Source organism: Nylanderia fulva, unplaced genomic scaffold (genome assembly GCF_048542155.1).
Source record: "Nylanderia fulva isolate GAGA-0341 unplaced genomic scaffold, ASM4854215v1 Scaffold51, whole genome shotgun sequence".
NCBI classification, from domain to species: domain Eukaryota; kingdom Metazoa; phylum Arthropoda; class Insecta; order Hymenoptera; family Formicidae; genus Nylanderia; species Nylanderia fulva.
In genome coordinates this window covers 491,416-514,816 of record NW_028190599.1, presented here as the reverse complement: position 1 = coordinate 514,816, position 23,401 = coordinate 491,416, and the positions used below count along the sequence as shown (strand labels likewise).

Here is a 23,401-nt window from a genome sequence, read left to right as displayed (position 1 = left end):
TAATTCTATCATAAAAATTAATATTGGAAACATTGTTTTGTAAAAATTAATATCTTAATTTATGTTTAAAAAATATAATTTGCAGGTAATTATTATTACAACATATTTACTTAAATTATTAATTATAATGTCTCGACATAATTTTTCAGAATAGGACAGAGTCTTGTCATAATTATTTTCATAATTATTATGCCAACAAACCTTACAGATTGAAAAGTACATTATTGTGGCACATAATTATATCTTTGAAACGTTAGTTTGAGACCTTTCCCTCACATTCATAGAATTCCACACAATACGAACCCTTCATAATACCATCTTTATCATCCTCTCGCAATGACGCACGACGATACATAAAGAGCCGTTATTTTTCTTGCCATTTTACAGCCAGTCTACTTGAAGGCTAGTCTCATCTCCGATGCAGGTATGATAGATTGCTGCAACTTGCCAATTGCGTTTTGCTTCCGAGTGCCCAACAATTACCCGGAGTTGTTGTCCATGTTGCCTGATTGCAATAGTTACGCTAACGCGCGCGCGAATTTTGTTGATCGTTCGTCTAATCTGTTGCACGCAATACCCGTCAAGCATGATCCCTACACGCCAGATAGTATGGACAGTCCGAGTCCGAACGCTATTATGACCTCCGGAGAGGTCCCGGATCTAGATACGGAACATATCGATAACAACAATCTCGCCTCGTCCGCGCTAAGGTCGACCCAGATCACGTCGATCGCGTCGAGACGGCTCGTCGACCGAGCCGTGTCGCCGGCGTTACTAAAATCCAAATTGGAGCTGATCGTACAAAATAAAAGGAACGAGGACGCCGATCTGGACGTAGATGTCTCGGATATTAAGAGGAGTCCCAGCGAGTGTCATCTACGTTCTTGGCCCGACGCCGAGGATCAGCATTGGTGCGTGAGAAAGAACAGATGCAACAGCGACGTGTCGTGGCAACGGTCCCACGTTCTAACGGAGGCCTGGATCCAAGGTAAGGGTCATCAAGGATATCACTCTTTCAGTAATTTCGCGAATCAACCTTCGAATTCGAGTCCGCCACGAATCATACCACGAATAGCCATAATAAACGCGAGCAATTTCGAATCGAACGCGAGCTCCGTGTACTTCCACGACGACCGATTGAGTAATTATTCGGCAGACAAATTGAGCGCGTACTCGGATGGTCGCACGAAAACGCTGAGCGGCGAAGCCGTGAGTTCGGAAAAATCGGATGAGATTTGTGACAAGACGGACGAGGAAGAAGGTAACATATTGACTCCGGATTCAGAGAGAATAATAGAAATCGAGAGAAAAAATATGTATTCGAAGGATCACAGTGAGCCGGTATTGAGCGAGAAGCTGTACTGCAAAGAGGACAATAGAGAACTAATCCAGGACGAATGCGACATGTGCAAAGAGACGAAATGTCAAATAATAGAGGCGCAAGCTCTTGTGAGAACGTCTTATATGAAGAACGACGTCTTCCACGATAGGACTAACGAATTGGAGCGCGATATTTCGAACGAATCTTGTTTCAAAGACAAAGATACGCGATTCACCGAGATCCTGTTGGAGAATCAACCGGATTCTCAAGCATTAAAGGTATACGTGAATCATGATAAAACCCGCACGGATCCGAACGGAACAAACGTGGAAATCAAAGATAAGCCATGTGAGAAATCCGGCGCGGAAACGGAGCGCCTCAGAAATCGAGATTATGACTGCAATGTGATAAAGATATGCTCAGATGTACACACGGATCATGCGGTAAATCACGACACAGAGATTATAAGTTACGAGACAGTTAATAAACAAAGGATGTGCACGAGAAGCAACTCGGCGCACAGCCAGGATATCAGTGATCACGCAGGAAATGACAGATTAAAGTTGAAAGCTTATAAAGTCACTGAACGATGCAAGAGTAATATTATAGGAAAGCGGACTAGGTGTAAAAAGTGTTGTTGCGTAGTATCGTGAGCGAATTATCGCTTTAATCTGCATCTTAGAATCTGTGTATAATGTTCCTCGTTTATTTATCGTACTGTTGCGTCCGCAAATTAAGAAAGCAGAAAGTACCGACAGTCTTTTTTTCCTATAGAAAATATTACGCAAGCGCAAGTCGTCGGAGTAAAATCGTCGATATTTTCCGTTCTCTGGAAATGCCGATCAATTATTCTTTTTTTTTCTACTTACATAGAGTATTCTTTTGACAGACTTTGTTTCCACACATTTTCCTTCCTACTATTTTCTCGACGTGCCAGTAGCTAGTCGAGATAGCATCTACAGTCGCATCACTTATTGTTAGTGTAAGACTATAATTTATTTTTATACGGTGTGTATATTATTTCATTGTTAACTACAAGCCTAATTATTGCAATACATTCTTGAGCGTGTGATTAATAAATAGTATAATTGATGCAATTATTAGAAGAGGGGGGATACTGTGAATCACGAATGTGAGTAGACATATTTTATATATTTCATTGTCAAAGACACACACTTAAAAAATGACAATAAGTGTGACGTAACAAGAGAAAAATATGATCTTAAAAATTAACGATTTCTCGCTTGCGCTTTGCGTTTTATCGCGAAATATAAATTTTATACTTTTTGCATGTTGCGAGAGACATTGTGAAACGATGTTTTGCATGTGCATGATACTTTAATATCAAATTTGATTCTACACATATTTCTTAGAAAATAGTATATCCGAGTGATGGAAAATTCTGTTCCCTTTGTTGTATATTTATAACCAGTATAATCACACGTTACGTAATGTCACATTATTTTTAGTACGTATTCAATTTGCGAAGAATGGTTAATGATAGATAGAATTCACCGCTGTACAATGTCAAATATCACAATACGTACAGACTGATAAAATCGTTACCGGTATGCATCTTTTGCGCGAGCAAATCCTACACTCAGTGGCGCTGACTTTGGGAGGGGGACGCCCTCTTTCTTTTGAACGAGGAAAAATAATGTTTAACGATGAAAAACACTCATTATGCTTCGGTAAGCATCATGGTGGAATTTCAGACACAATCACGCATTAAAATCACATCGTTTATATGTACAATCGATTGCTGCGATGTACTTTCTTAATCGCAATCTAAGAAGAATAGAAAAGTCAAAATGATGTCAATTGACCTCATAGTGTAAGAAGTTGACTAATCAGTCGACTATTTTTCTCATACTTGATTGTAATGGTCAATTTCTTAAGACTTAGGACTTAAATTACCTATTGTGGACACGGTCCAAAGGCTATTTAAAAAAGGTCATTTGAAAAGCTTGTCTTTTGCCTCTCCAATATTTTTCCCAAGTTAGCGCCACTGCCTACACTTGTCCTATTTTATGTTACTTTATATAAAACCGATCGCGTGTGTCCTGATCCTTGATACGCCAAAAATAATCGTTTTCAAGGAAATTATTACCTCGCAGTGTTCTTGTCCTTGATTCTGTTGCAATATACTACAACCTTAATTATAATTTTATTTTATAGATTTATAGGTGTATAAATATTTATTATGTGATTACACTATCGTCTCGCAATTGAATAGTATTCATCGTACATCCGTTTCTAACATTTCACTCGCGTTTCACTAACGATGAAAAATTTGACGGTGCAATATCGCAAGTCTCGCATTGCATCTTTTTTTTCCTTTTTTTTCTTTTTTTTTCTTTTTTTTTAGAACGTTACACACGTCATACGTACTGCGTCCATGCTAAGAAGATATCTATTCGCTAGATTTTTTTTACGAGCACGAGTGGACACTACTGCCAAAGTTAGATTCATTATAGCTTATTAAGTGAGAAAATATTAATTTATGTGAGGGATTTTGGTGGACAATTAAGAAATTTGCCTCGTTTATTACGGTTATCCGGAGAAATGACAGAGCATTAATTTTGAATCTATCAGACGTCATACCATTACTTGTATCAATATAATACGCATGGAAAGTCCATTAGTCAAATTGGAACGTAAAGCAATATCGTTGAAAATTTTTCAAGGAAAGAAACACAATTGATAATTTGAGCTTATTTGTTCTGTTAGTAGTATACTTTATTCCACGATTTTCTCTCCACGTTGTACTCGTTAGCGCTTTATCCTGCAATTTTTTTAATTCGATAAGAAATTGTATAGATAAAATATTTCGGAAATTATTTTGGAAAAAGAAGCGATCTCACGGTAGACGATTTGGCGAGAGATTAATCGATTTTAATTAAAAACATTTGATATATCTGTCCGAGTTTTTCTTGCCACGAGATGCGAAACGTGGAGCAATGTCGTGTGACAATTATGTGACTTAATGCTATTTACCTCTCCCCGATTCGTGTTGAAAATATAATAATTCTCGATGCGGATCCGCACGGGGAATCAGTTTTACATATACGCAGCAATTGTCCGAGCACCGTATCAATCGATTCCCATTTGCCATATTAGTTTTAAAACGATGAATCTGCGTGCGCGCATACGAAACGGAGCGCAGATTCTGAACCGTTGTTGTACTGCATTTTTATTTTATTTTCTATACCGCGTAGGCTGATTAGAATGTATCGCGTATTCCTGTCGTTGGAATATAATATCGTGTAAATAATTCATTCGACGAGACCTCCCTCTATATATACATATTTCCCTATTTTGTAAATATAAATTTATTTTTCATACACACACATGAATATTGTTCTCTTTATTTGTATCCTTCAGTTTCAATCTTTTATTGCGAATATACAGTATCGATTTGTTATCCTTGGTACTAAATAATAAATAATAAATATGATTTTGATAAAGAGGAGAGATAGTATAGAGAGAGCGCAAATATAACGTGCTTTTTTTATGCAATCGCGAAAGGAAAAACAATTCTTGAAGATTTAAAAAATAATGAACAGCGAGCTCTGTCTATCACTCTGATTATCGCATTTTTTCAATGTTCCAATATGTTCCATGTGAAAAAAAATATATATAGAAGATAAGATAATATATAGAACGATAATCTCTTCTGTACGGAAATTGTCTCGAGCTTTAATTTAGAATCACTATGAAGAATTTATTAATCTAATGAAAAATACATATTATTTACTTAAAGATTTTTTTCGAATGAATCGAGAATTTTTGCGTGTGCTTATATCAGATACATCTAGAATTTTACATATATTAACAAATATTTGTTTTATTGTATATATGTAACGAGAGCCTAAATTAAATGTTGCTGCTGTTGAATGGCGATTTTGCTGCATTTTTTTTTAATCTCGGATACTTATCGATTATTGCTTCACATAGTGCGTCTGTATATTTTTATTTAATTTTACGCTCCGCACGTCAAGTCGCACTTTTAATAACACATCAACACAGTCGCAAATTTTAATTGTGGGGCGCAGTATGGCAGATCTGAGGGAAATTTTGAAAATAAATAATATTCCCTTCGTTGCGCACATTTTTCCTTCACGCATTTATATTTCTCGACATTTTTATATATTTTATGATTATTATTATTCTACTTGCATAAATGAGAAATAACAATTTTACGAAAATTTGATCTATATTTATAAAAGCTTTGACGCTTTTTAGATATATTCTCGCTTATTCTTACTTTTCATGTTATTTCTCACATATATTTCTCTTATTATCACAGTTATTTGTCTTTCATGATCTTTCTCGCGCAATACAATCGCAATTTATATATAACCCGACGTTGCGGCGGGTCGTGATACGATTGTTCAAGAAAAGAAACATGGTAAGCATTATTGTAGATATAAAATAGATGCACTTGTTTGTGCGATCTGCGCTACTGCGTCTCGAATGCAGTGTCATTAACCATCTTAACATATATGTATTTTTAATATACGAGAAGTTTGTTTTGATATAAAGTATGAAAAATGTACATCATGTTTGATGATTTTTCATTAAAATAAATTTCTCGCATATTCGACACTATTTATTCGCACACTTTAAATGTCTAATCATAATTATTTGTTGTATCATTGTATATAGGTCTAATAATTTTTATTATTATTTTATGTGTGTACTATTTTTAATAATTAAACAAAATTCAACACATGAGATAATAATAAAGATTATCTCTTTGAAATCAAAATACAGAAAGAATTCCGAAATAATTTTATATAATTCTTTACTATATAAATAATAAAAATAAAATGACTCGTAAAATTATCTAATATTTTAATAACTAATTAAAGAATGTAAAATTGATTGGAAGACAACTTTGTAAAATAGTATGAGATTCAAATTGGTGTGAATTCGGTTTTTTACAATGCATGACAACAGTTGTCACTTAGAAGAATATTCGTTCCTGGCCGCAGAGACGGCGATGGAAACCCAGGCAGAGACGAAATCCGGGTTGAGAGGCAACGAGATATTCAACGGCGTTAACAACAATAACAACAATGCCGTGAGGACGATAACAAGATAAGTGCATACTAAGCATGCGGATTCGTCGGTGAAGATCTTTCGGGAGACGATGGTTTGATATCGTACTTTCGGACGAGACATTCGGTATACGTACAATATTAATCGCATATAAATTGATGTCTTTGAACATATAAAATTGTTTAATCCTTTTGATAGAATTTTGCCGATAGAACAAAAATTTATAGTTCGAATTAAAATATTAATTGTTATATACATACATATAATGTCAATCCATCGGATACACATTGCAATTAAATAAAATTTAATTTTAATTATTTCATATCGCGATTTCTAGAAACGTATTCCCGGCATTTTGCGGTCAAACCAATTTTTGTTCATTACTTTTATAGCATGTAGAAATTTTGGTATGTCAAAAGGATTAATTGTTAACGTCTGAATCCGTCATTAATATAAATGATGAAACGAGTGTAAAGCGGTGAATTGCGAAACACTGGACTCGTTTTTAGCCGCGACGGTATCTTAATCCGATCCACTGAATACTATCGCGTAATCCGAATACTATAAATACATTCCACTAGCGTAATCGGCAAAGGAATTTGCAAGCATATGAATCTAACGTCGCGTGCTCGAAGTTTACACAAGCTGCCCTTTTAACACGTCATATAACACTCGAGAGGTAAAGGGGGCTATATGTGTGTAAAACTCCAAACGACACGCGCTTGTGTTTAAAACCGCGTGTATACATATAAAGACGTTTAAAAGACGTCCTATATATTTTTAAAAAAATTTTAGGCTTCTTTTAGACGTCACCCTTTCGTGTTTTTGTGGAGTGTCGATATCGTGTTGAAGCACGATGAATAATTTGCATAAATCGGCACAAATCACATTGACAAGTGTCAGGTATTTAATACTCTATTACTTTGACTCGAGTGCTTCCTCACTTTTGCCAAAGATATTGTTATTGAAGTTTCTCTCTTTCTCACTGCCTCCGCTCGCGCGCATTATTAAGGATTTCGTATATTTATTATTGGCGTATTATATATCTTTCTCAATGGTAATTTTACGAAATATGAATTATTGTGTAGTGAACTGTGTACTTAAGACTAATCGATGTTTGTTTACGATTCAGATCTTCTGCGATTTTTAGCGTACTTAATGATTGTTCTCGCGCTACACATTGAACTCTTTACTATATAAATTCTTCCTGCAACAGATGTGTGTCTCAAGACAATTGACATCCTAATTATCTTTAAGATTATTCCGCGCGCATTAATTTTTTAACATATAAGAAGAAAAATATAGATTGTTTATTATATAAAAAAAGAATGATAATCTCTGAAGAAAATTTATTTATAGGATCGAAGGATTAAGAAGGATCGATGATTGTTGGCGAGATATGAATTATTCTTACAGATTAATAGCAATAATTTTTCACAAAGAGTACTTTATACAATTTACAATTCTGCAAATATCTCGAGAAAGAAATATTATTTTGATGCTATATTACCTCTCCGCGTAAACACATATCGGAACAAATTCTCTTCATGTATCTACATATGCATATACATTATAGATGTCATTTGAAAAGTATAATAAGATACAGGACGATCGAGGAAATTTTTATTAATAATTAATAAGTTATATAGTTCGTATAAATATATATATATATATATCTTGAATATGTACAGGGACGACATAAAAGATATTCGCGCGAATCGTTTATACTCACGATTTGCTGTGCCAATCCGGTCCATCCTAGATTTTTGCACATTGATTATAAAAATGTTCACTCTGCCTTTGATTCGCGTGAGTGAAAATGTTTGGAGACCTCGTTAAAGTATGTACCTTGTACTTATTGTTAGATTCGTTTGTATTTCGAGGAACCGTTCTCATAAGCGTCAGATTTATAGAACCGAGAGATTTAAATGATTATTCATCTCTTTCTGATTTTATTTTTAAAGAGATGAGGATGCGAGAATGCGATGTTTATGGGAGCGATTCGAAAATAGAATTGACAAAAAATATTTCGGATGCTGGATAGATGGGTCCAGCGCGAAGTTGCGCTTTTGTTGACAATTTATATATATGGACGTTATAAAATTTGATATGTCGTCTTTCAAAGTGTGTGCGTGTGTGTTGAGATATTTACGATGGCATTCCACGAAAATTAGCCGATTAAGTCGGATCGATGTGCTAATATCTCTTTGTACCGACTTATATAAAGGTCCTTACGCTTTATTCTATGTATAGAAATTACAGTAGACAAGATCTTTTTTCGTGTTGTTATATGAATCTCTCGTAATAGTGCTTCTATATTTAAAATATTCGCTCTTCCGGAATTATTTTCGATTATAAACTGAGAATTATTATTGTGCTCTTCTGACAGTAATCGAGCTAAGTCAATCTATATTCTAATCGTTAAATGCAATTGTCCGTTTCTCAGTTTTAATAACTTTTAACGTTAATAGAAGAGAACCGGGCAAAGATATTTAGCATTTATTAATGTGCGATGGAAATTATGAGCCTTCATTTCCATCGCTTTTACTGTACGTTGTTGAACTCTGATGTTGTTGGACACATATACATATTATTATGATATTACGATGAAATATAATCTTAAATCACGCGTGATATACATATATACATACAATATGAAATATAGATCGAAAAGTTAAAACACCACACGAAGATCTTCCTATATGGCTTCACGCGTTTTTTGAAAGATTTAAGTGTTATAAATTTTGTATGGAGTTGAGAGAAAATTTACTTCTGTCCAAATGTAACAATACGAAACATTTCGCTTTTAAGTAATGTGAAAATAATCTCTTAAATAATGCATCTCGTTTTCGTAATATTTTAACTATTCGTAGCACAGAGACAATTAAAGGGTTTAACAATCTTTTAAATTTTTCTATGATCAAGTTAATGTTATAGTCTCTTAAATGTTTTATTAATCTGTTCGATGAATTTTAATCATTACAAAGAAAAGAAAAGAAATTGTCAATGTACTTCATCAATTATTTGTACATACATGTGGCGATTATTTCCGATACGTGTGAGAGAAGTATCATTTCTTGCATTGAAGCAAGAATTAATATTGTACTTTTATAAATACATAATATACGTACTTAAATTTTGTACCGATAAAAAGAGAAATATCTTACATTTCGCGCGATATATATATATACATATATATATATATATAATAATAATAATAATAATAATAATGAAACTATATATTCGACAAGGAGAGATAATGCATATATTGTACGTGTTTCATGTGATTGTCATGATGTTTAGGATCGGTATCATTCGCATAATGTTATGGAATCGAAAAAAGAGAGGCATATTAGATATATCGTTGATAATTGTTTCAAAGATTGAAATGATGCACTTATTTCCCCATGTACCAATGTTATGAGAAAGAAAATAAAGTTGCGATTCCATAACTTAAATTGGGATATATATATCATATTCCCTGATCTTCTAATTTTAACAATATTTATTTTGAGATTAAAATAATTAATCGTTCTTTTTATTTGTATAACTAATATTCTTATCTGTACCAACAGCGACAACTATAATATAATCTAAATCGTATATATATTTTTATATCATATATCATTTATCAATCTATAGCGATGAAGCATTATACAATCTAATATATAATAATATAAATCATATTTTTCATATAATTAAAAAAGTAAAATATTATAATTTTAATTTGTCATAATTTAATAACAACTTTAATTATTCCAATTTTTATCGAAATATTTTTTTCGAGCTTAATATTATATTTTCTTTATGCAACAATATAATAATAAAAAATACTAATTTTTATATATTAATAATAAAATAATAAAAAATACTAATTTTTATCTGAATAGTTCTGACATGAACCATATCACGGAATCAAACCATTTACCGTGCTTTTTACCGAGTTTCACGACTTAGTTCACCTCTACTTTCTCAGGGAGCGCATTAGTACTCGCGTCCACTGAATCGCGGTGGCCGCTCTCAGGTTTCTCTCTGCATTCATACGACAAAATGTTTGATTGGCTGCTGGATAGGGAATTTCTAGTATTTTTCTGATTCGACACGCTTGTCGAAACATTTTCTTGTATAAATGTAATCGCGTACTCTCAGTACTAAACAAAGCCGGCAATAATAAAAATAAATTGATATAAACGTGCTTGTAAGTGTAATCCAAGCAAATTGTAAATCAGCTGTCATCAAAATGAGCAAAGCACATCCGCCTGAATTGAAAAAGTTAGTAATTTTAATGTATAATGTCTTACTATTACATTTAGTCTTCATCATTATTGTTTAATCATTATTAGATTATATGACATTTTACGCATTATTTATCAATTTTATTTTTATTCCAGGTATATGGATAAAAGACTATCTCGTAAGTATCACAAAAACATACTAATAAAACTAAAATTGTATAACTAAGAAAAAATTAGGTTAGATCAGAACTAAATATAAGCCTTGTTGAAAGTTACATACATCTACTTCTAAAGAAAATTACATTACTTAAAGATTTCTATGAAGCAATAGTATATCTTGCTATAGTAATAAAGAAATACTTTTTAATGAAAAAATTATGCAAAGAAGCTTGCTTCAATGATGTCTTAAAGATCGTGTGCGTGTGTAAACATTTATAATTATATATATATATATATATATATATATATATTTAAAATTATATTGTTGAATTTAAAAAAACTGCATTTTTTATATTAATCTTGTGCTTTTATATAATATTTTTAAGAATATAAAAGACATTTTATATATGTAGAAGGCAATATTTATAAAGACATCTTTACATAAATATATTTTGCTCTTAATTGTAATTTTACTTGAAATATCTTGTAGTGAAATTGAACGGAGGTCGACATGTTATTGGCATACTGCGAGGTTTTGATCCATTCATGAATATGGTTATCGATGAAAGTATAGAGGAATGCAAAGATGGTACCAAAAACAATATCGGCATGGTGGTAAGTAGTTATATATGATTTTATAAAAAATGGATTTAAAAGTTTAATATTCTATAAGTTATTACTTAAAATTAATAAAAGATTTCATTATGATAAATTATATATTTTTTTAGGTCATTCGTGGTAACAGCGTCATAATGTTAGAAGCCTTAGATCGAATATGATTTATAAATATGATTATGATTATGCTATTAGAATTTTTTTTTCTTTTGTAATATGTATATTTCTGAATAAATAATCAAAATTTTTTAAATCTAGAATTTCTTATATTTTTAACAAATAATTTAGACTGAACTTTTTCTTTATAAATCACTATTATTCACATCTAATAATTATATCTATATCTATAAATCTTTATTAGTTACATCTAAAATAGAAATATATAGTTAATTAGTAGATCTTTATTACGAATGTCGATAAAAAAAATATTAAAAAATTAGCAGCATTTAAATTATAGTATTACATTTTTAAGTAAAAAGAAAAATAAACACAAGTTTATTTTATTAAAGATCTCAAATATAGACTGAATAGAGAGTTTAATAAACATATTTCTAAATCGTCAACTAATTTATTTCTTCATGTAATGTTTAACAGATATTTTATCGAAATCATTATTAATATTTATTTCACAGTTTCATATTAGCTATTTTTTATATTTTTATTGTAAGCTTTATAATTTTATATCGCAATAATACAAAACAGATTATGAAACGCATGAGATGGATATTTCTAATATACAAAGCCTGAAACAATATTTATACATTAAAACAATTTAACATTTTGTTGCATATTATACTTCATTTTGCAATCCTAAATTCACAATATTACAAAGCATAGTCTTTATAAACATGTGCCTTATAAGTGCAAGGATACATATAAATTCTATATTTGCTAATTCGAGAAATCTCAAATTTATCTAACAACAGTGAGACATATATCAAGTAAGATTTGTATTCACAGTTTGAACGTATGTTTATTAGCTAGAGAAAAATATAGAAAGTGTAGAACATGTTTAAATAGATTTTATTTCTACACACGAGTCACCTATAAGTCTATAAAAAATAAATATGACTATATTAGAAGAAATATTTCAAGTTTACAAGGCACTCAACATTTCATCAATCCTTTATATTCAGGAACATTTATCCTCAACAAATCACATGTAATAAAATATTGTATGACCTCTTTCTCTTCATTTTACATTCTAGCGATACGACATGCAGAATGAATATTGAAGTGAATATTTCACAATGTGTGCAACATACAAAATTAAATTTACTTGTTAATTAAATTTACTCCAATAATTAAATGTATTCCAGTTTCACATATTTGTACTGATCTGCTCTTATATCAATTGTTTCATAAAAAAATTATTAAAAAGTGCGCATTTTACATGATTCTTAAAAAACAAGACAGTCATTTTATGCATCTTACTAGAATACTTTAATTTAATGGTAAAAACTTATTTTTTTAAAAAAGAAATATTTATAAATGTTGCTTTTAAAGAAAAAAAATAATGAAATTATAAAAATATATGTCACATCGTAAATAAATAAAAATGTAGTTTGTATTTTATTTTATACGTCTTTTTGTACAAGAAATAAAATGCAATACAAATATATATATTTGTATTACACTTTATTGTGTTGTATAGCTCACATCATGTCAATTAAATTAATAAAGAGAGGCTATTTCGAGTCAAATTTAGATCGAGTTGGTCTTATTTTTTTAATTTGATTTGATGTTTACGAGTTTGTCACTTAATCAATGTGAGAGGATGGGTCTTTACACAATATGTGACGAAAATTTTTAATATATATCTGATAATTAAGGCTATTCGAGAATGAAGTCAATTTTATACTTCATATGTCAAACTAAAATATTTTTTGATGTATATAAACAGATATTGTGCATCGATGTATATCAACGACATGTCAGTTTATAATATAGTGATGACGCTCGCGCACACAGTCATTTATATTTTATTATATTTATAGTTTAAATGCTTTAATATTGCTAGAAAATTGTACAAAAAAAACGTGCATTTTCTTATTATAATTAAATTTATACAGAAAACAAAAATATATCCTTAAGATGCTCGTTAATAAAATTATAAGAGAAAAATATATATTTCAATTATAAACATTTTAATTATACATTTAATTAAGATGGATCAAATATAATGTAATAATTTTTTTAGATTTTATATTCTTTAATCTCTGTTTAAAAAAAAATTCAACATTATTTGTGATTATAAAATAAACATTATTTAAAAAAGCAAAAGATAAAATCTTATTGTACAATTTGATACAAAAAAACAATAAAATATTATATTAAATTATATAATATATATATAATTTAATATAATATAATGTACATAAAATCTGATATATTTTATATACTTAATACAGGAATGTAAGAAAATTGGCATAAACAATTGATGACCATAATAATTGAGATGTTAAACATCTTACTATAAAATCATTATGTTAAATTATCATGTATAAAAATAAATAAAATTAAAACATTTTTCTTTCTATAAACGTTTTTTCTCTCTGTGCGGAAAAAGTATTATATAGGCAAATTTTATTCGTCGCGGTTTTTATTTAAAATGCAATCGCGTAAATAAAGAATCCTTTACAATGAAAGAAATTCATATCACGATGTTCCAGATTAAGTCACATCAAAGTTATTTGGAAGAGCACATTCAGTACTTTTGCATCAGAGAGAACAGTATTATAAATGAATTGTTAATATAAGTATACCTTGCTCACGTGTTGTACAAACATATACCAACATTTATATTTAATGCTTTTTGGTTGTCAATAGGATACTTCTTTGAATACTCTTCCACATATATTTTCATTCTTCCAAGTTTTTTTCCACCAGTAATACTTGGAAAAATATCGTCTAGTTTGTATTTCTTACAAATAAAATATATTGCACGCTTTTTTATCACGATGTAATAGATTCTTGTTTGTGATTTTTAGGATCGATATTTTTTTCTATTGTATCAATGAAGTTAAATCCATTCATCTTCACACTTATATTGTTTCCATAAGTAATCATCGATAAATCTTTGTAATGTTTTTTGACGACTATACTTTCGATATTATCTTCGGTTTCTTCAATATCATCGTCAGTGGATGTATCCTGACAATCTATTATCTTTACATTCTGTCCATTTAAATCATGTACTGATGTATGATTTATTTTTTCTTCAGAAGATTTTAACTTCTGTTTCAATTTGTCGTTTTCATCGAAACTCAATGCCATATGTATTTCAGCATGGGTTCTAAATAAAGCGAATGATTTGCAAGTAAAGTCACATTTATCGCAACACAATGTTCTTGTACACATGTCTTTGCGTATAAATGTCTTCCTTTGACCATCGTGTTGTTTAGCCATGTGTCTGTTCATGTCGTACTTATTGCTAAAAGATTCGTCACAAAAATCGCAAAAAAAAAGCTTCTCGCCCTTATGCTTCGCGACGTGCATTTTAAAATACCAGTCAGTGCTGAAATGTTTCGAACAATAGTCGCAGATAAAAGTCTTCTTTTTCTTTAATAGCTTTTGTCCTTTGTTTTGCAACTTTTGTATCGAAAACTGCTGTATCGGAACTTTCTGAGCGTCATTTTGTTGCGATGTGGTTGCCTTAGAGGTGGTAATAGTCGTTGTAACAGTGTTAGTGGTAGTAGCAGCAGCTGTAATAGCAGGCTGAAGAGACTGTGGGATAGTTACCGGCGTTACTACATTTTCCGCCATGATGCAGAATTTGGGAATACCCTGCGTCCGATGTAACAATGACGGCGCGGTTATCAAATTAGTTATAGGCACCACGCGTATCGGCGTTAAGATCGATTTACTCTGAATCGGTGTGGTCGTTAAAACATGTGACGGTGACACGACCCAATTGTTTATCGACAAAGGCTGAATAGTGGTGGTTTGAGTTGATGGACAAGTTGTGAGACGAACAAATTTATTCTTTAAAGATGTAACTGGAGCAGAAGTAGAAGGAACGGAAGTGGGAGTCGAAGTAGATGTCACGTACGATTTCTGCTGCAAATTTGGAAATGCAACTTGATTTATCAATTGCAGTTTGCTCTCTATTGGACGCGATGTGTTTTGCGATGAAATGGTGAACGGCACACCTCTAAAGAGATTCGCAAAGTTATTTTCTGAGTTAATTTTGATAGGTTGAGTATTAGATACGTTGGTGCCGATTGATTGAGTGCTGGGTATCGAAGTTATGGTGATAATCGGTTGTTGACTAGGCGTTGTTTTTGGAATGATTATTATTTCCTCGTTCTTTCGCAAAGTCTCCATAGCTTTTACGGGATCCGAGTAATCGTTTCTTTTCATTTTTGCGATTTCTAAAATTTGCAATTCACGTTCGCGCATCCTCTCCTTTAGCAAATGCACTCTATCAACATTATTGTGCCTATATTCGTTCTTTCTCGTGCAATTCTTGTGATATATCCGAGTTTGCGATCCTTCCAGCGTTATCCCACAAATGTCGCACACGCGAGATCTATCGCATCTATGTAACTTTATTAACGCTCGACGACAACGATTATGATCGATGCTCAACGCGTCGCAATGTTGATTTTTGCAATGCTTTCCGACCAGTGCGTTTATTTCTTCCTCTTCTATGTTCACTGCTAACATAGGCGACACTCTGTCATTATCTACATACTGCTGCACCATCACATCACAAACAATGCTCTCACATGGTTCATAGTGACCACATAATTTTTTCTTAACAGGTAACATAGAAATTTCCGATTTCTTGTCCTCTATTTTCGAAGGCAGAAGATTAGCATCCTCTTTTTCTTCATCTGGTATCTTCACAGGAACTATTGACATTGCAGGTGATTTCACATTATTCAGTGTTGTTGCATTCTGAATGCCATTTCTTTTATTATCAAATATATTCTTGTCCAGTTCAGTTGTTGAAACTATATCCTTTAAAGGAATTGTCTTGATAATAATGTTTGGCTGATTGAAAAGACGTTTTACTGGATCTGATTGCAACACCTGTAAATAACATTGTATTATTTTAAATTATAACTATAAGTAATTGAGCATTATTTTAAATTATAACTATAAGTAATTGATTACTGGAAACATTAACATTCAACATAGGATATTCTTATCTAAAATATTAATTTATTTTTCTGTTTGCACATCAACTATGTAACTTACTTCTGCTAAAGCAATCTTCGTCACTTTGTTTAGACACATGTTAGACGGCTTTATGGGTACAAGATTGGGCAATGGTGGGTATGACATCTTCACCATGCCAACGCGTGCAATCTAGACTCTCCTGTAATTTAGAAAATTCGGTCAAAGCGCGATCGACGCTGAAGATTACAAATTTTCAGTCTTTCTCATTCTGCTTCGCTTATATATTGACCTTATTCACATCGCGTAAATATAAGACGGAGCGAACGAATCGGAGCAAAAAATATTGTGCGGCAGAAAATGATTTCTTATAGGTTAGTCTTCAAATTAATAGATCAAATATATCCGGCATTTCGCGCATATTCTTCCTTGATTATGCTCATTCTGTCGTGCATGTAATTTTTTAATTCATACTTACGAGAACAACTCGCTACGATCGATTTACATTCGGTGCCATAATTTAGAATTCGGATGTAAAATTGTTGGCGTTATTCGTGCAATTTTCCTCTTTCACACAGTGGTATATAATTCTTTTTTTTCCGGTAAGTGAATTTTTTTCGACGACACATATACGCGGTTGACAAACCGGATCCCGAGCGTTCGTTTAAAGGGACGATGATGCTCGCGCTCCGATGTTCCGGAAGCGCGCGACGCGAGTCACGGAGTCGCGGTCGCGAAAAATAGCGACAAAAATCGCAAAATAAATTTTGACGAAGGCGATTATCGACACCGACGACGAAACCGCGAATGCACGTACGAAGGCTCCGCGCATGCGCGCGTCTGCTGTCAACGCTACCCGCGCATGCGTGCGTCTGCTTGTCATCGCTGTCCGCGCATGATCGATCTTATTGTTAGATCGCGCTCTTGAGAAAACTCGCTTCTTTTTTTTACATTTTTTCCTTTTTTTATATAAATATATATATCTCGCACTGCGCGTTCTGTTCTTCTTATTCTTTTATCACGCTTTCTTCTAATCTTCTCACTTCATCGCGCTTGTATTGAAAAACATCGAGTGTTTCAAGAGCGATGTAATAATTTCGCAATCATGTTTGTCTTTTGAAAGAAATCTGCGCAGTTTTAAACTCTATCTTTTAAATATTTGCTTTTATTACTTAGCGAATTTTGCATGTAAAAATGGATAATATATATAGCATTTGTTATTAATTTTATCCTATTTAAAAGTTACAAGACTTTAGCCTCTTTAATAATAAAAAAAAGATTAAAATAAGAATGAATATTAATCATAATTAAATTAATCAAAGAATTTATAATGCCTTAGTAAGATATTTGTATCAATTTTATAACAATAACAAGGATATAAAATTTGCAATTATAGGTACGTTGCATTTTGAATTATTCGTAATATATATTTTACTGTACACTTTTATTTACGCAAATATTAAAAATTATTCTGTTTTTGATCGATAATGAATTCTTTCGCAAAATGTAGAAATACAGAAGATGGTTTAAACAAATATTTAGTTGGAATAGACTTTATTGTAACATTGTTATGGTTTAAGGTAATGTACACATTATCGTAATTAATTATTGTAGTACTTATCTCAGCAGTGTCATAGATAGGATGCTACTTATCTTTGGTACTGAATGTACAATATGTATTGCAATGATGCTTGTTGTTGTTACTTACTAAACGGTGTGAGATGAAGTCTTGTAACTTAATTATATGACATATGTGATTGGCTGTATAACTGCTTGATAACGATCGTTGTATATAAGCCAATTTTTGTCGGATATTTTTTATTACACAGTTAAATTCGTAATTACAATTACACATTGCAGTTTAGTGTATGACCTTTAATTCTTCTTTCTTTTTTTTCTTTTCAGAGTTGTACTCTTACTAAAATAGCATTTATTTATTAATAACAAGCAGATTATTGAGCCAAGCCTTCTCCTCGAACGTGTATGCAAAGAAATGCTTGATTGTCTCATAATGAAGCAACACATACGACGTCACGCTTAGAGAAACAAGCAGAAAAAGCAATGCACAGTACGTGAGTAAAAAAGCTTTATTGAACTTTGGCAAAATTCTGTATGATTTTCTGAATACTCGCATGTAGGAACTATTACAAACTGCATACTATGAATGAAAAATTATCCATCGGATTTTTTCGTACGACAAAACATAAAGAAAACGGAACGGAGTAAATGCACTCATATAGCCGACTCTGAATCAGTTCAATAAAACCTTTCCACAATTTTACGCTAATATATTATAATAAAATTTATATATTTTTTATATTAAAAAAAATCGAAGCTGTTTCACAATTCTCGCACGTATAATGCGTTAAGGGTAACTTACAACTTAACTTATCCAGTCCAAAGGTACATTGTATAAAACTTAGTTCTCTCTCTCTCTTTTTCTTTCTCTATGTGCCTATTTTATATAAACAATATTTACACGATCAGTCAAATAAATAGTTTTAGTCTTTGCGTTGAGAGCGGCCTTAAACGAAACAAGCCTTGTCGCTAATTCATTTACGCGGAGAACGATGAAAAAATAAAGGCGTGATACTGCGCGATCTAAATACTTCATGTGATTCAGATTTTAATTTAGCGTTCAAAGAATATCAATTTTACTCGATTCGCAGTGTTACGTTACTATCGAAATCTGTTAACATTTACAATTTTCCTAACTAATGGCATTTCAATTTTGACTCCTCTGGAATCTCGAAGGTACAATTTTGTATATATTTTCTATATATCCTAGATTTTGTTACATCTTAATCTTTGGAAAGAGGCCTTCTATTAACAGAATTACGTCTGTCAGATATGGCTGCGATTTCCGATAGCATTTTAACTTAATGGCGCGTGATTTTTTTCGATACAATCTACTTTGTGTATCGAATTCGGTTAAGGGCACAAATTTTCGCACATCGATTTTATAATAATTGATGAACCTTCAGTGGATTAATAAAATGAATACAAGAATAAGTTACGTGCAGTTCAAAGATCTCCCTTCTTGCCTTTTCTCTCTTTTTCATTTTTTTGCCTCCATTCGCCGAATATCTATTATAACGGGGCCTTCATCATATCTCATATTTGTGTAGTATGATATAAAATAATTTTGGTCGCATCTATAGCCTGCTAGTCGTAACAAGGTGACGTATAGTGTATTTCTGTGCAGTATTTCTTTATACATGTACATATATCACAGAGGTTAATTAATTTTCGTAACACGCCCTTCTCCAGTTTTTAAGCGAAAGTTTCGAAAATAATATCGCTTACCTCGTAATATCGCTTCTTATAAAATGCTTAAGATAAATATTACGGTAATTATTGGCTTACATGTGTAGGTACGCTTGAACGTCGGCAATGTGTGGGTAGTCTCTACAAAAAATATTTGACAATTTTTAAGTGGATGCTATTTACAATTTTCAATACTATTATTATGTCTCGCTTATGTAATGGCCACGTACGACCGCAATTTTACAATATCCTGACAAGAAATATAACATTTGCTCGTAAAATTAGCGGTTTTTCTTTTTTTTGTGAATCTTAAAGGGAAAGATTCGCGATCCTTGTACTATTTTCTTCTTTCAACTCCCATTTAAGGATTCTTAATTAAGAAGTTACAGAGATATATATCGCCCTCGCGTATCTACCCCAGATAGTAAAAGTAATTATTTTAACGTCAAATTACGTCATTTCGACGGCAAAATAATGTCATAATAATTACTAAGTTGCTATCTGGGACATTTATACTCGTCCACGCTTTGTATAAGCTTGAACGTGTATATTCGTTTACATATATCTTCTCCAACGAGAATGAATCAATGACGGACTAGAATGTTTCAAGTCTAGATTTTCTTCGCTTCTCTCTCGCGAGATGATTACTTGTTTTATTTTTTCCTTTTTTTTTACGTCGCCACTGCTGACTTCCGTCACTTCGGTCGCGCCGGCATCGGCTTTTTATTATTCGCACTAGATATAGTTCTCGTGACACCAGAATTGTTTTTGTTGGCCTCGAACTTTTGCTGAAGCGACGCCACGTTGAATTTACCACTCGCCGCCCTTTGCAGCGGAGTTGTCTTCGCTCCTCCATCCTCGCCCTTGATTGTTTCAGAATTCTTGGCGGATATCTTGGACGTCGCACCTTTGACGTTATTCGAATCCTTGACAGTTGGCGATAATGTTTTAGCTACGCTCGCGTTGCCAGTCGGAGACTTCTTCCTTTCCGAGAGACCAGTCGTTTTGGACGTAATGTTTAGAGGTTTCAACGGCGTCGTAGGCGTCTTTTGTCCACTCCTCAGCAGCGTGGGTGTCTTGTGAGTGGATGTCTTCAACGGGAGACTGAACTTTGGATTGCCACCCACAACGTCTGGCGACTTTGTGCCGCCTTGATTCGAATTCGAGCAGCTCGAGACCAAATCTGGACTATTGAACTTGCCCGGATTATCCTTAGGACTACAAGGCACATTTTTGACAGATACGGTTGTACGCGATTCCTCCTTATCTAAATCGCTATTCGACTTGGTCGCGTTCAGTTGCGTTTGCCTCGCGTCCGAACGCTGCTTCGCCGAATTTATCGAACTCGCGTCGGACCCTTTCGAAGACGATTTCAACGATTTTAATGTATTATCTGAACTTTGTCTCGTGAGTTTTATGCCGGACTCGGGCGTTTCTTTCGAAGTCGGACTTTTCGCGATGTTCGGTGGCGTTTTAGTCCTGTTCAAAGGCGGCTTAACCGGAGCTTTACCCTCAACTTGGTCGTCCTTTTTGATATGTATCAAATGAGACGGTCGAGTCTTCGTCGGAGCGAACGATTTGTACCCTACAGAATTCTCAGGCGGCTTCATGCCGAGTTCCTTGGACAGCTCGTCGTTTATATTAGGATTATTAGACTTCAGGTTATCTGGCTTGTTCTTTTCGACAGGTTTCAAGTTGTCGTTCGTGTCCGAGATATTTTTATCCATCTCTTTCCTGTCCATTTGCGGAATATTTATCACGGATGGATGAAGATAACCGGAGCTGGTGGTGGAACTCGAGGAATTGAATTTACCGGAAGTCGAGTTCGAATAAACGCTCCCAGGGGTCTTGTAGTGGCTCGAATTCATATAATTACCCAGGGAACTGTCAGAGCTTGTGCTCTCTGCATTTTTACTTTCCGCGTTCTTCTTATTATTCTCCCTCTTCTTCCTGGTTAGCGTCGAGGTGGAGTATATAGAATCGAAATTGCGATTCGAGATCTCCGATACGATTTCCGACAGCAGGCCCATCGATTCTATACCACCGGTGGACGTGGCGTCGATACGTTTCGGTAATTTGTATTCGTTATCGACCATTGTGCCTTCCAATTCCGTGTTCTTCCTGTTCTTCTCTGGCACGGATTCCTCTATCACCGCGTAGATATTGTCATTCGTAGGCGATTCTTCCGTGATCTTGGTCAAGGCCGATTCCGCGATCAAGTTCATGCAGTCATCGTAAATGTTCTCCAATGGCTTCACGGGTGGATTTTGATAACCGGGCAGTCCCGGAATCTTTATCGCACTCTCCATTGATTTTTCCGTCTGCGAGATGTTCGGTGGACCAGGAGGTGGCGACGTAGGTCTCGCGCTGGTGGGAATACTGGTGGGTCTCTTGACGGGCGTCGTCTGACGCATCGAACCGAACGTATGAATAAGAGGTCTTGGCGTAACTTTGCTGTCCCTCATTGACTGAGCGCGCAGAACCACGTTTTTTTTCTCGGCTTCGGCCTCCGACATCACCGGGATGACCGGCGTGGCGATCTCGATCTCCTTCTGTGGTATTGGATTGGAAATCTCTAAATTTCTCAGGATCTCCTTGTCAATAACCTTATTGGCCTTGTGATGCTGACTTCTCGGCAGAGAATTCGTGTTCCTTTCCTCCCTCTGGGAGTTGCTTCTCATGATGCCGGAGCCAGGACGTAACATTGATGCGATTCGATTGAGCGTACTGCCTCTATCCGGCTTCTTCTCAGGCTCCGGTAAGATCACGTTTGTCAAAGGCGTGCTATTGGGTCTCTGCGGCTTTGCGGGAGCCGTGGAGCCGGCAGGCGGTGCCGGGGCAGGTCTGGTGGGTATCTTGGTGGCCGCCAATTCGACGGACGTGCAGGTTGTAGCTGCTAATACTGGACTGCTGATTAATGGTCGCGCCGTAGATCCGGGATTCAACGGTGGCAACATCGGTGCGGTCGCGTCGTTGACATTAGAACTCAACAGACTGCTTCTCTGTGGGACGTTGCACCTTTGCATGCTCGATTTAATTACATTCGTCTTTATCGCTACGGTAGGTATCCACCCTGGGGGTGGAGGCGAGGCCGGTTTCGTGGGCTCGGCCAGTTTGGATTGATTAGAGTGAAGCGGCGTGATCGTGAAACCTTTAAACTGGCCGAACATATTGTTGGTATAGCGCTCGTCGGCCTCTGTCTTAGGCAGCAAACTCACACACGCCGGATCCTGACTCAAACTAGAATCGATCGTCTCGATGTTACGAGACATGGGGCCCGAACGATCGATCGTTTTGATCAGCGATCCATTGTGGCCGCGATCGGTCCTGAAATTTGAAGCAGAATTATAAGCAAAGGAATTGAGGAACTTGGAAGAGCAATTATTGTAATACTTAGTGCCTGGCTAATAAAAACATATAGTGATTTGTAATAAGATAAAAAGTCTGAACATCTTTTCTCTAATCGGTATAAGTTACAATACAAAATACATTGTGCTTTTCCCCCTTGTGCAGATCTTGATAATAAAAAAATGTGTACGTGTTTATCAAGATATTAAAATAGTACGAGAATATAAATTTTTATTTCTTTATCATATACCACAAACTTTATTTAACA

General features: G+C 33.9%; 4 protein-coding genes across 5 annotated transcripts in view; 2 read left to right on the top strand and 2 right to left on the bottom strand.

Moving 5' to 3' along the window:
* 5PtaseI (inositol polyphosphate-5-phosphatase A) overlaps nt 1-3,554 on the top strand; it is a 33,359-nt gene extending 29,805 nt beyond the window's left edge. Inside the window, exons 13-14 of one of the 2 annotated variants that reach the window (XM_029316522.2) lie at nt 388-988; nt 1,157-3,554. In XM_029316522.2, the coding sequence (XP_029172355.1) occupies nt 388-988; nt 1,157-1,974 (1,419 nt within the window). In that variant the 3' untranslated portion in view covers nt 1,975-3,554. Of the gene's footprint in view, nt 1-387 lie in introns of both variants that reach the window. The other variant, XM_029316521.2, reaches the window with a different exon arrangement.
* A 6,922-nt stretch (nt 3,555-10,476) lies between these two features.
* Nucleotides 10,477-11,647, top strand: SNRPG (small nuclear ribonucleoprotein G). Its single transcript, XM_029316543.2, has 4 exons — nt 10,477-10,657; nt 10,777-10,799; nt 11,270-11,394; nt 11,508-11,647. Exons 1-4 carry the CDS (start codon nt 10,626-10,628, stop codon nt 11,556-11,558), a joined length of 231 nt encoding a protein of 76 aa, XP_029172376.1. The 5' UTR covers nt 10,477-10,625; the 3' UTR covers nt 11,559-11,647.
* Nucleotides 11,648-14,279: 2,632 nt separating this feature from the next.
* LOC114941472 (uncharacterized) lies at nt 14,280-17,333 on the bottom strand. The gene is made up of 3 exons (XM_029316474.2): nt 16,997-17,333; nt 16,600-16,720; nt 14,280-16,431 (listed from the first exon to the last, which is right to left on the bottom strand). The coding sequence occupies exons 2-3, from the start codon at nt 16,693-16,695 to the stop codon at nt 14,350-14,352; spliced, it is 2,178 nt and encodes a 725-aa protein (XP_029172307.1). The 5' UTR covers nt 16,696-16,720; nt 16,997-17,333; the 3' UTR covers nt 14,280-14,349.
* Nucleotides 17,334-18,055: 722 nt separating this feature from the next.
* The window catches only part of Meltrin (disintegrin and metalloproteinase domain-containing protein meltrin), an 82,434-nt gene continuing 77,088 nt past the window's right edge, over nt 18,056-23,401 (bottom strand). Inside the window, 1 exon segment of the mRNA XM_029316453.2 lies at nt 18,056-23,112. Coding sequence (XP_029172286.1) covers nt 20,481-23,112 — 2,632 coding nt within the window. The 3' untranslated portion in view covers nt 18,056-20,480.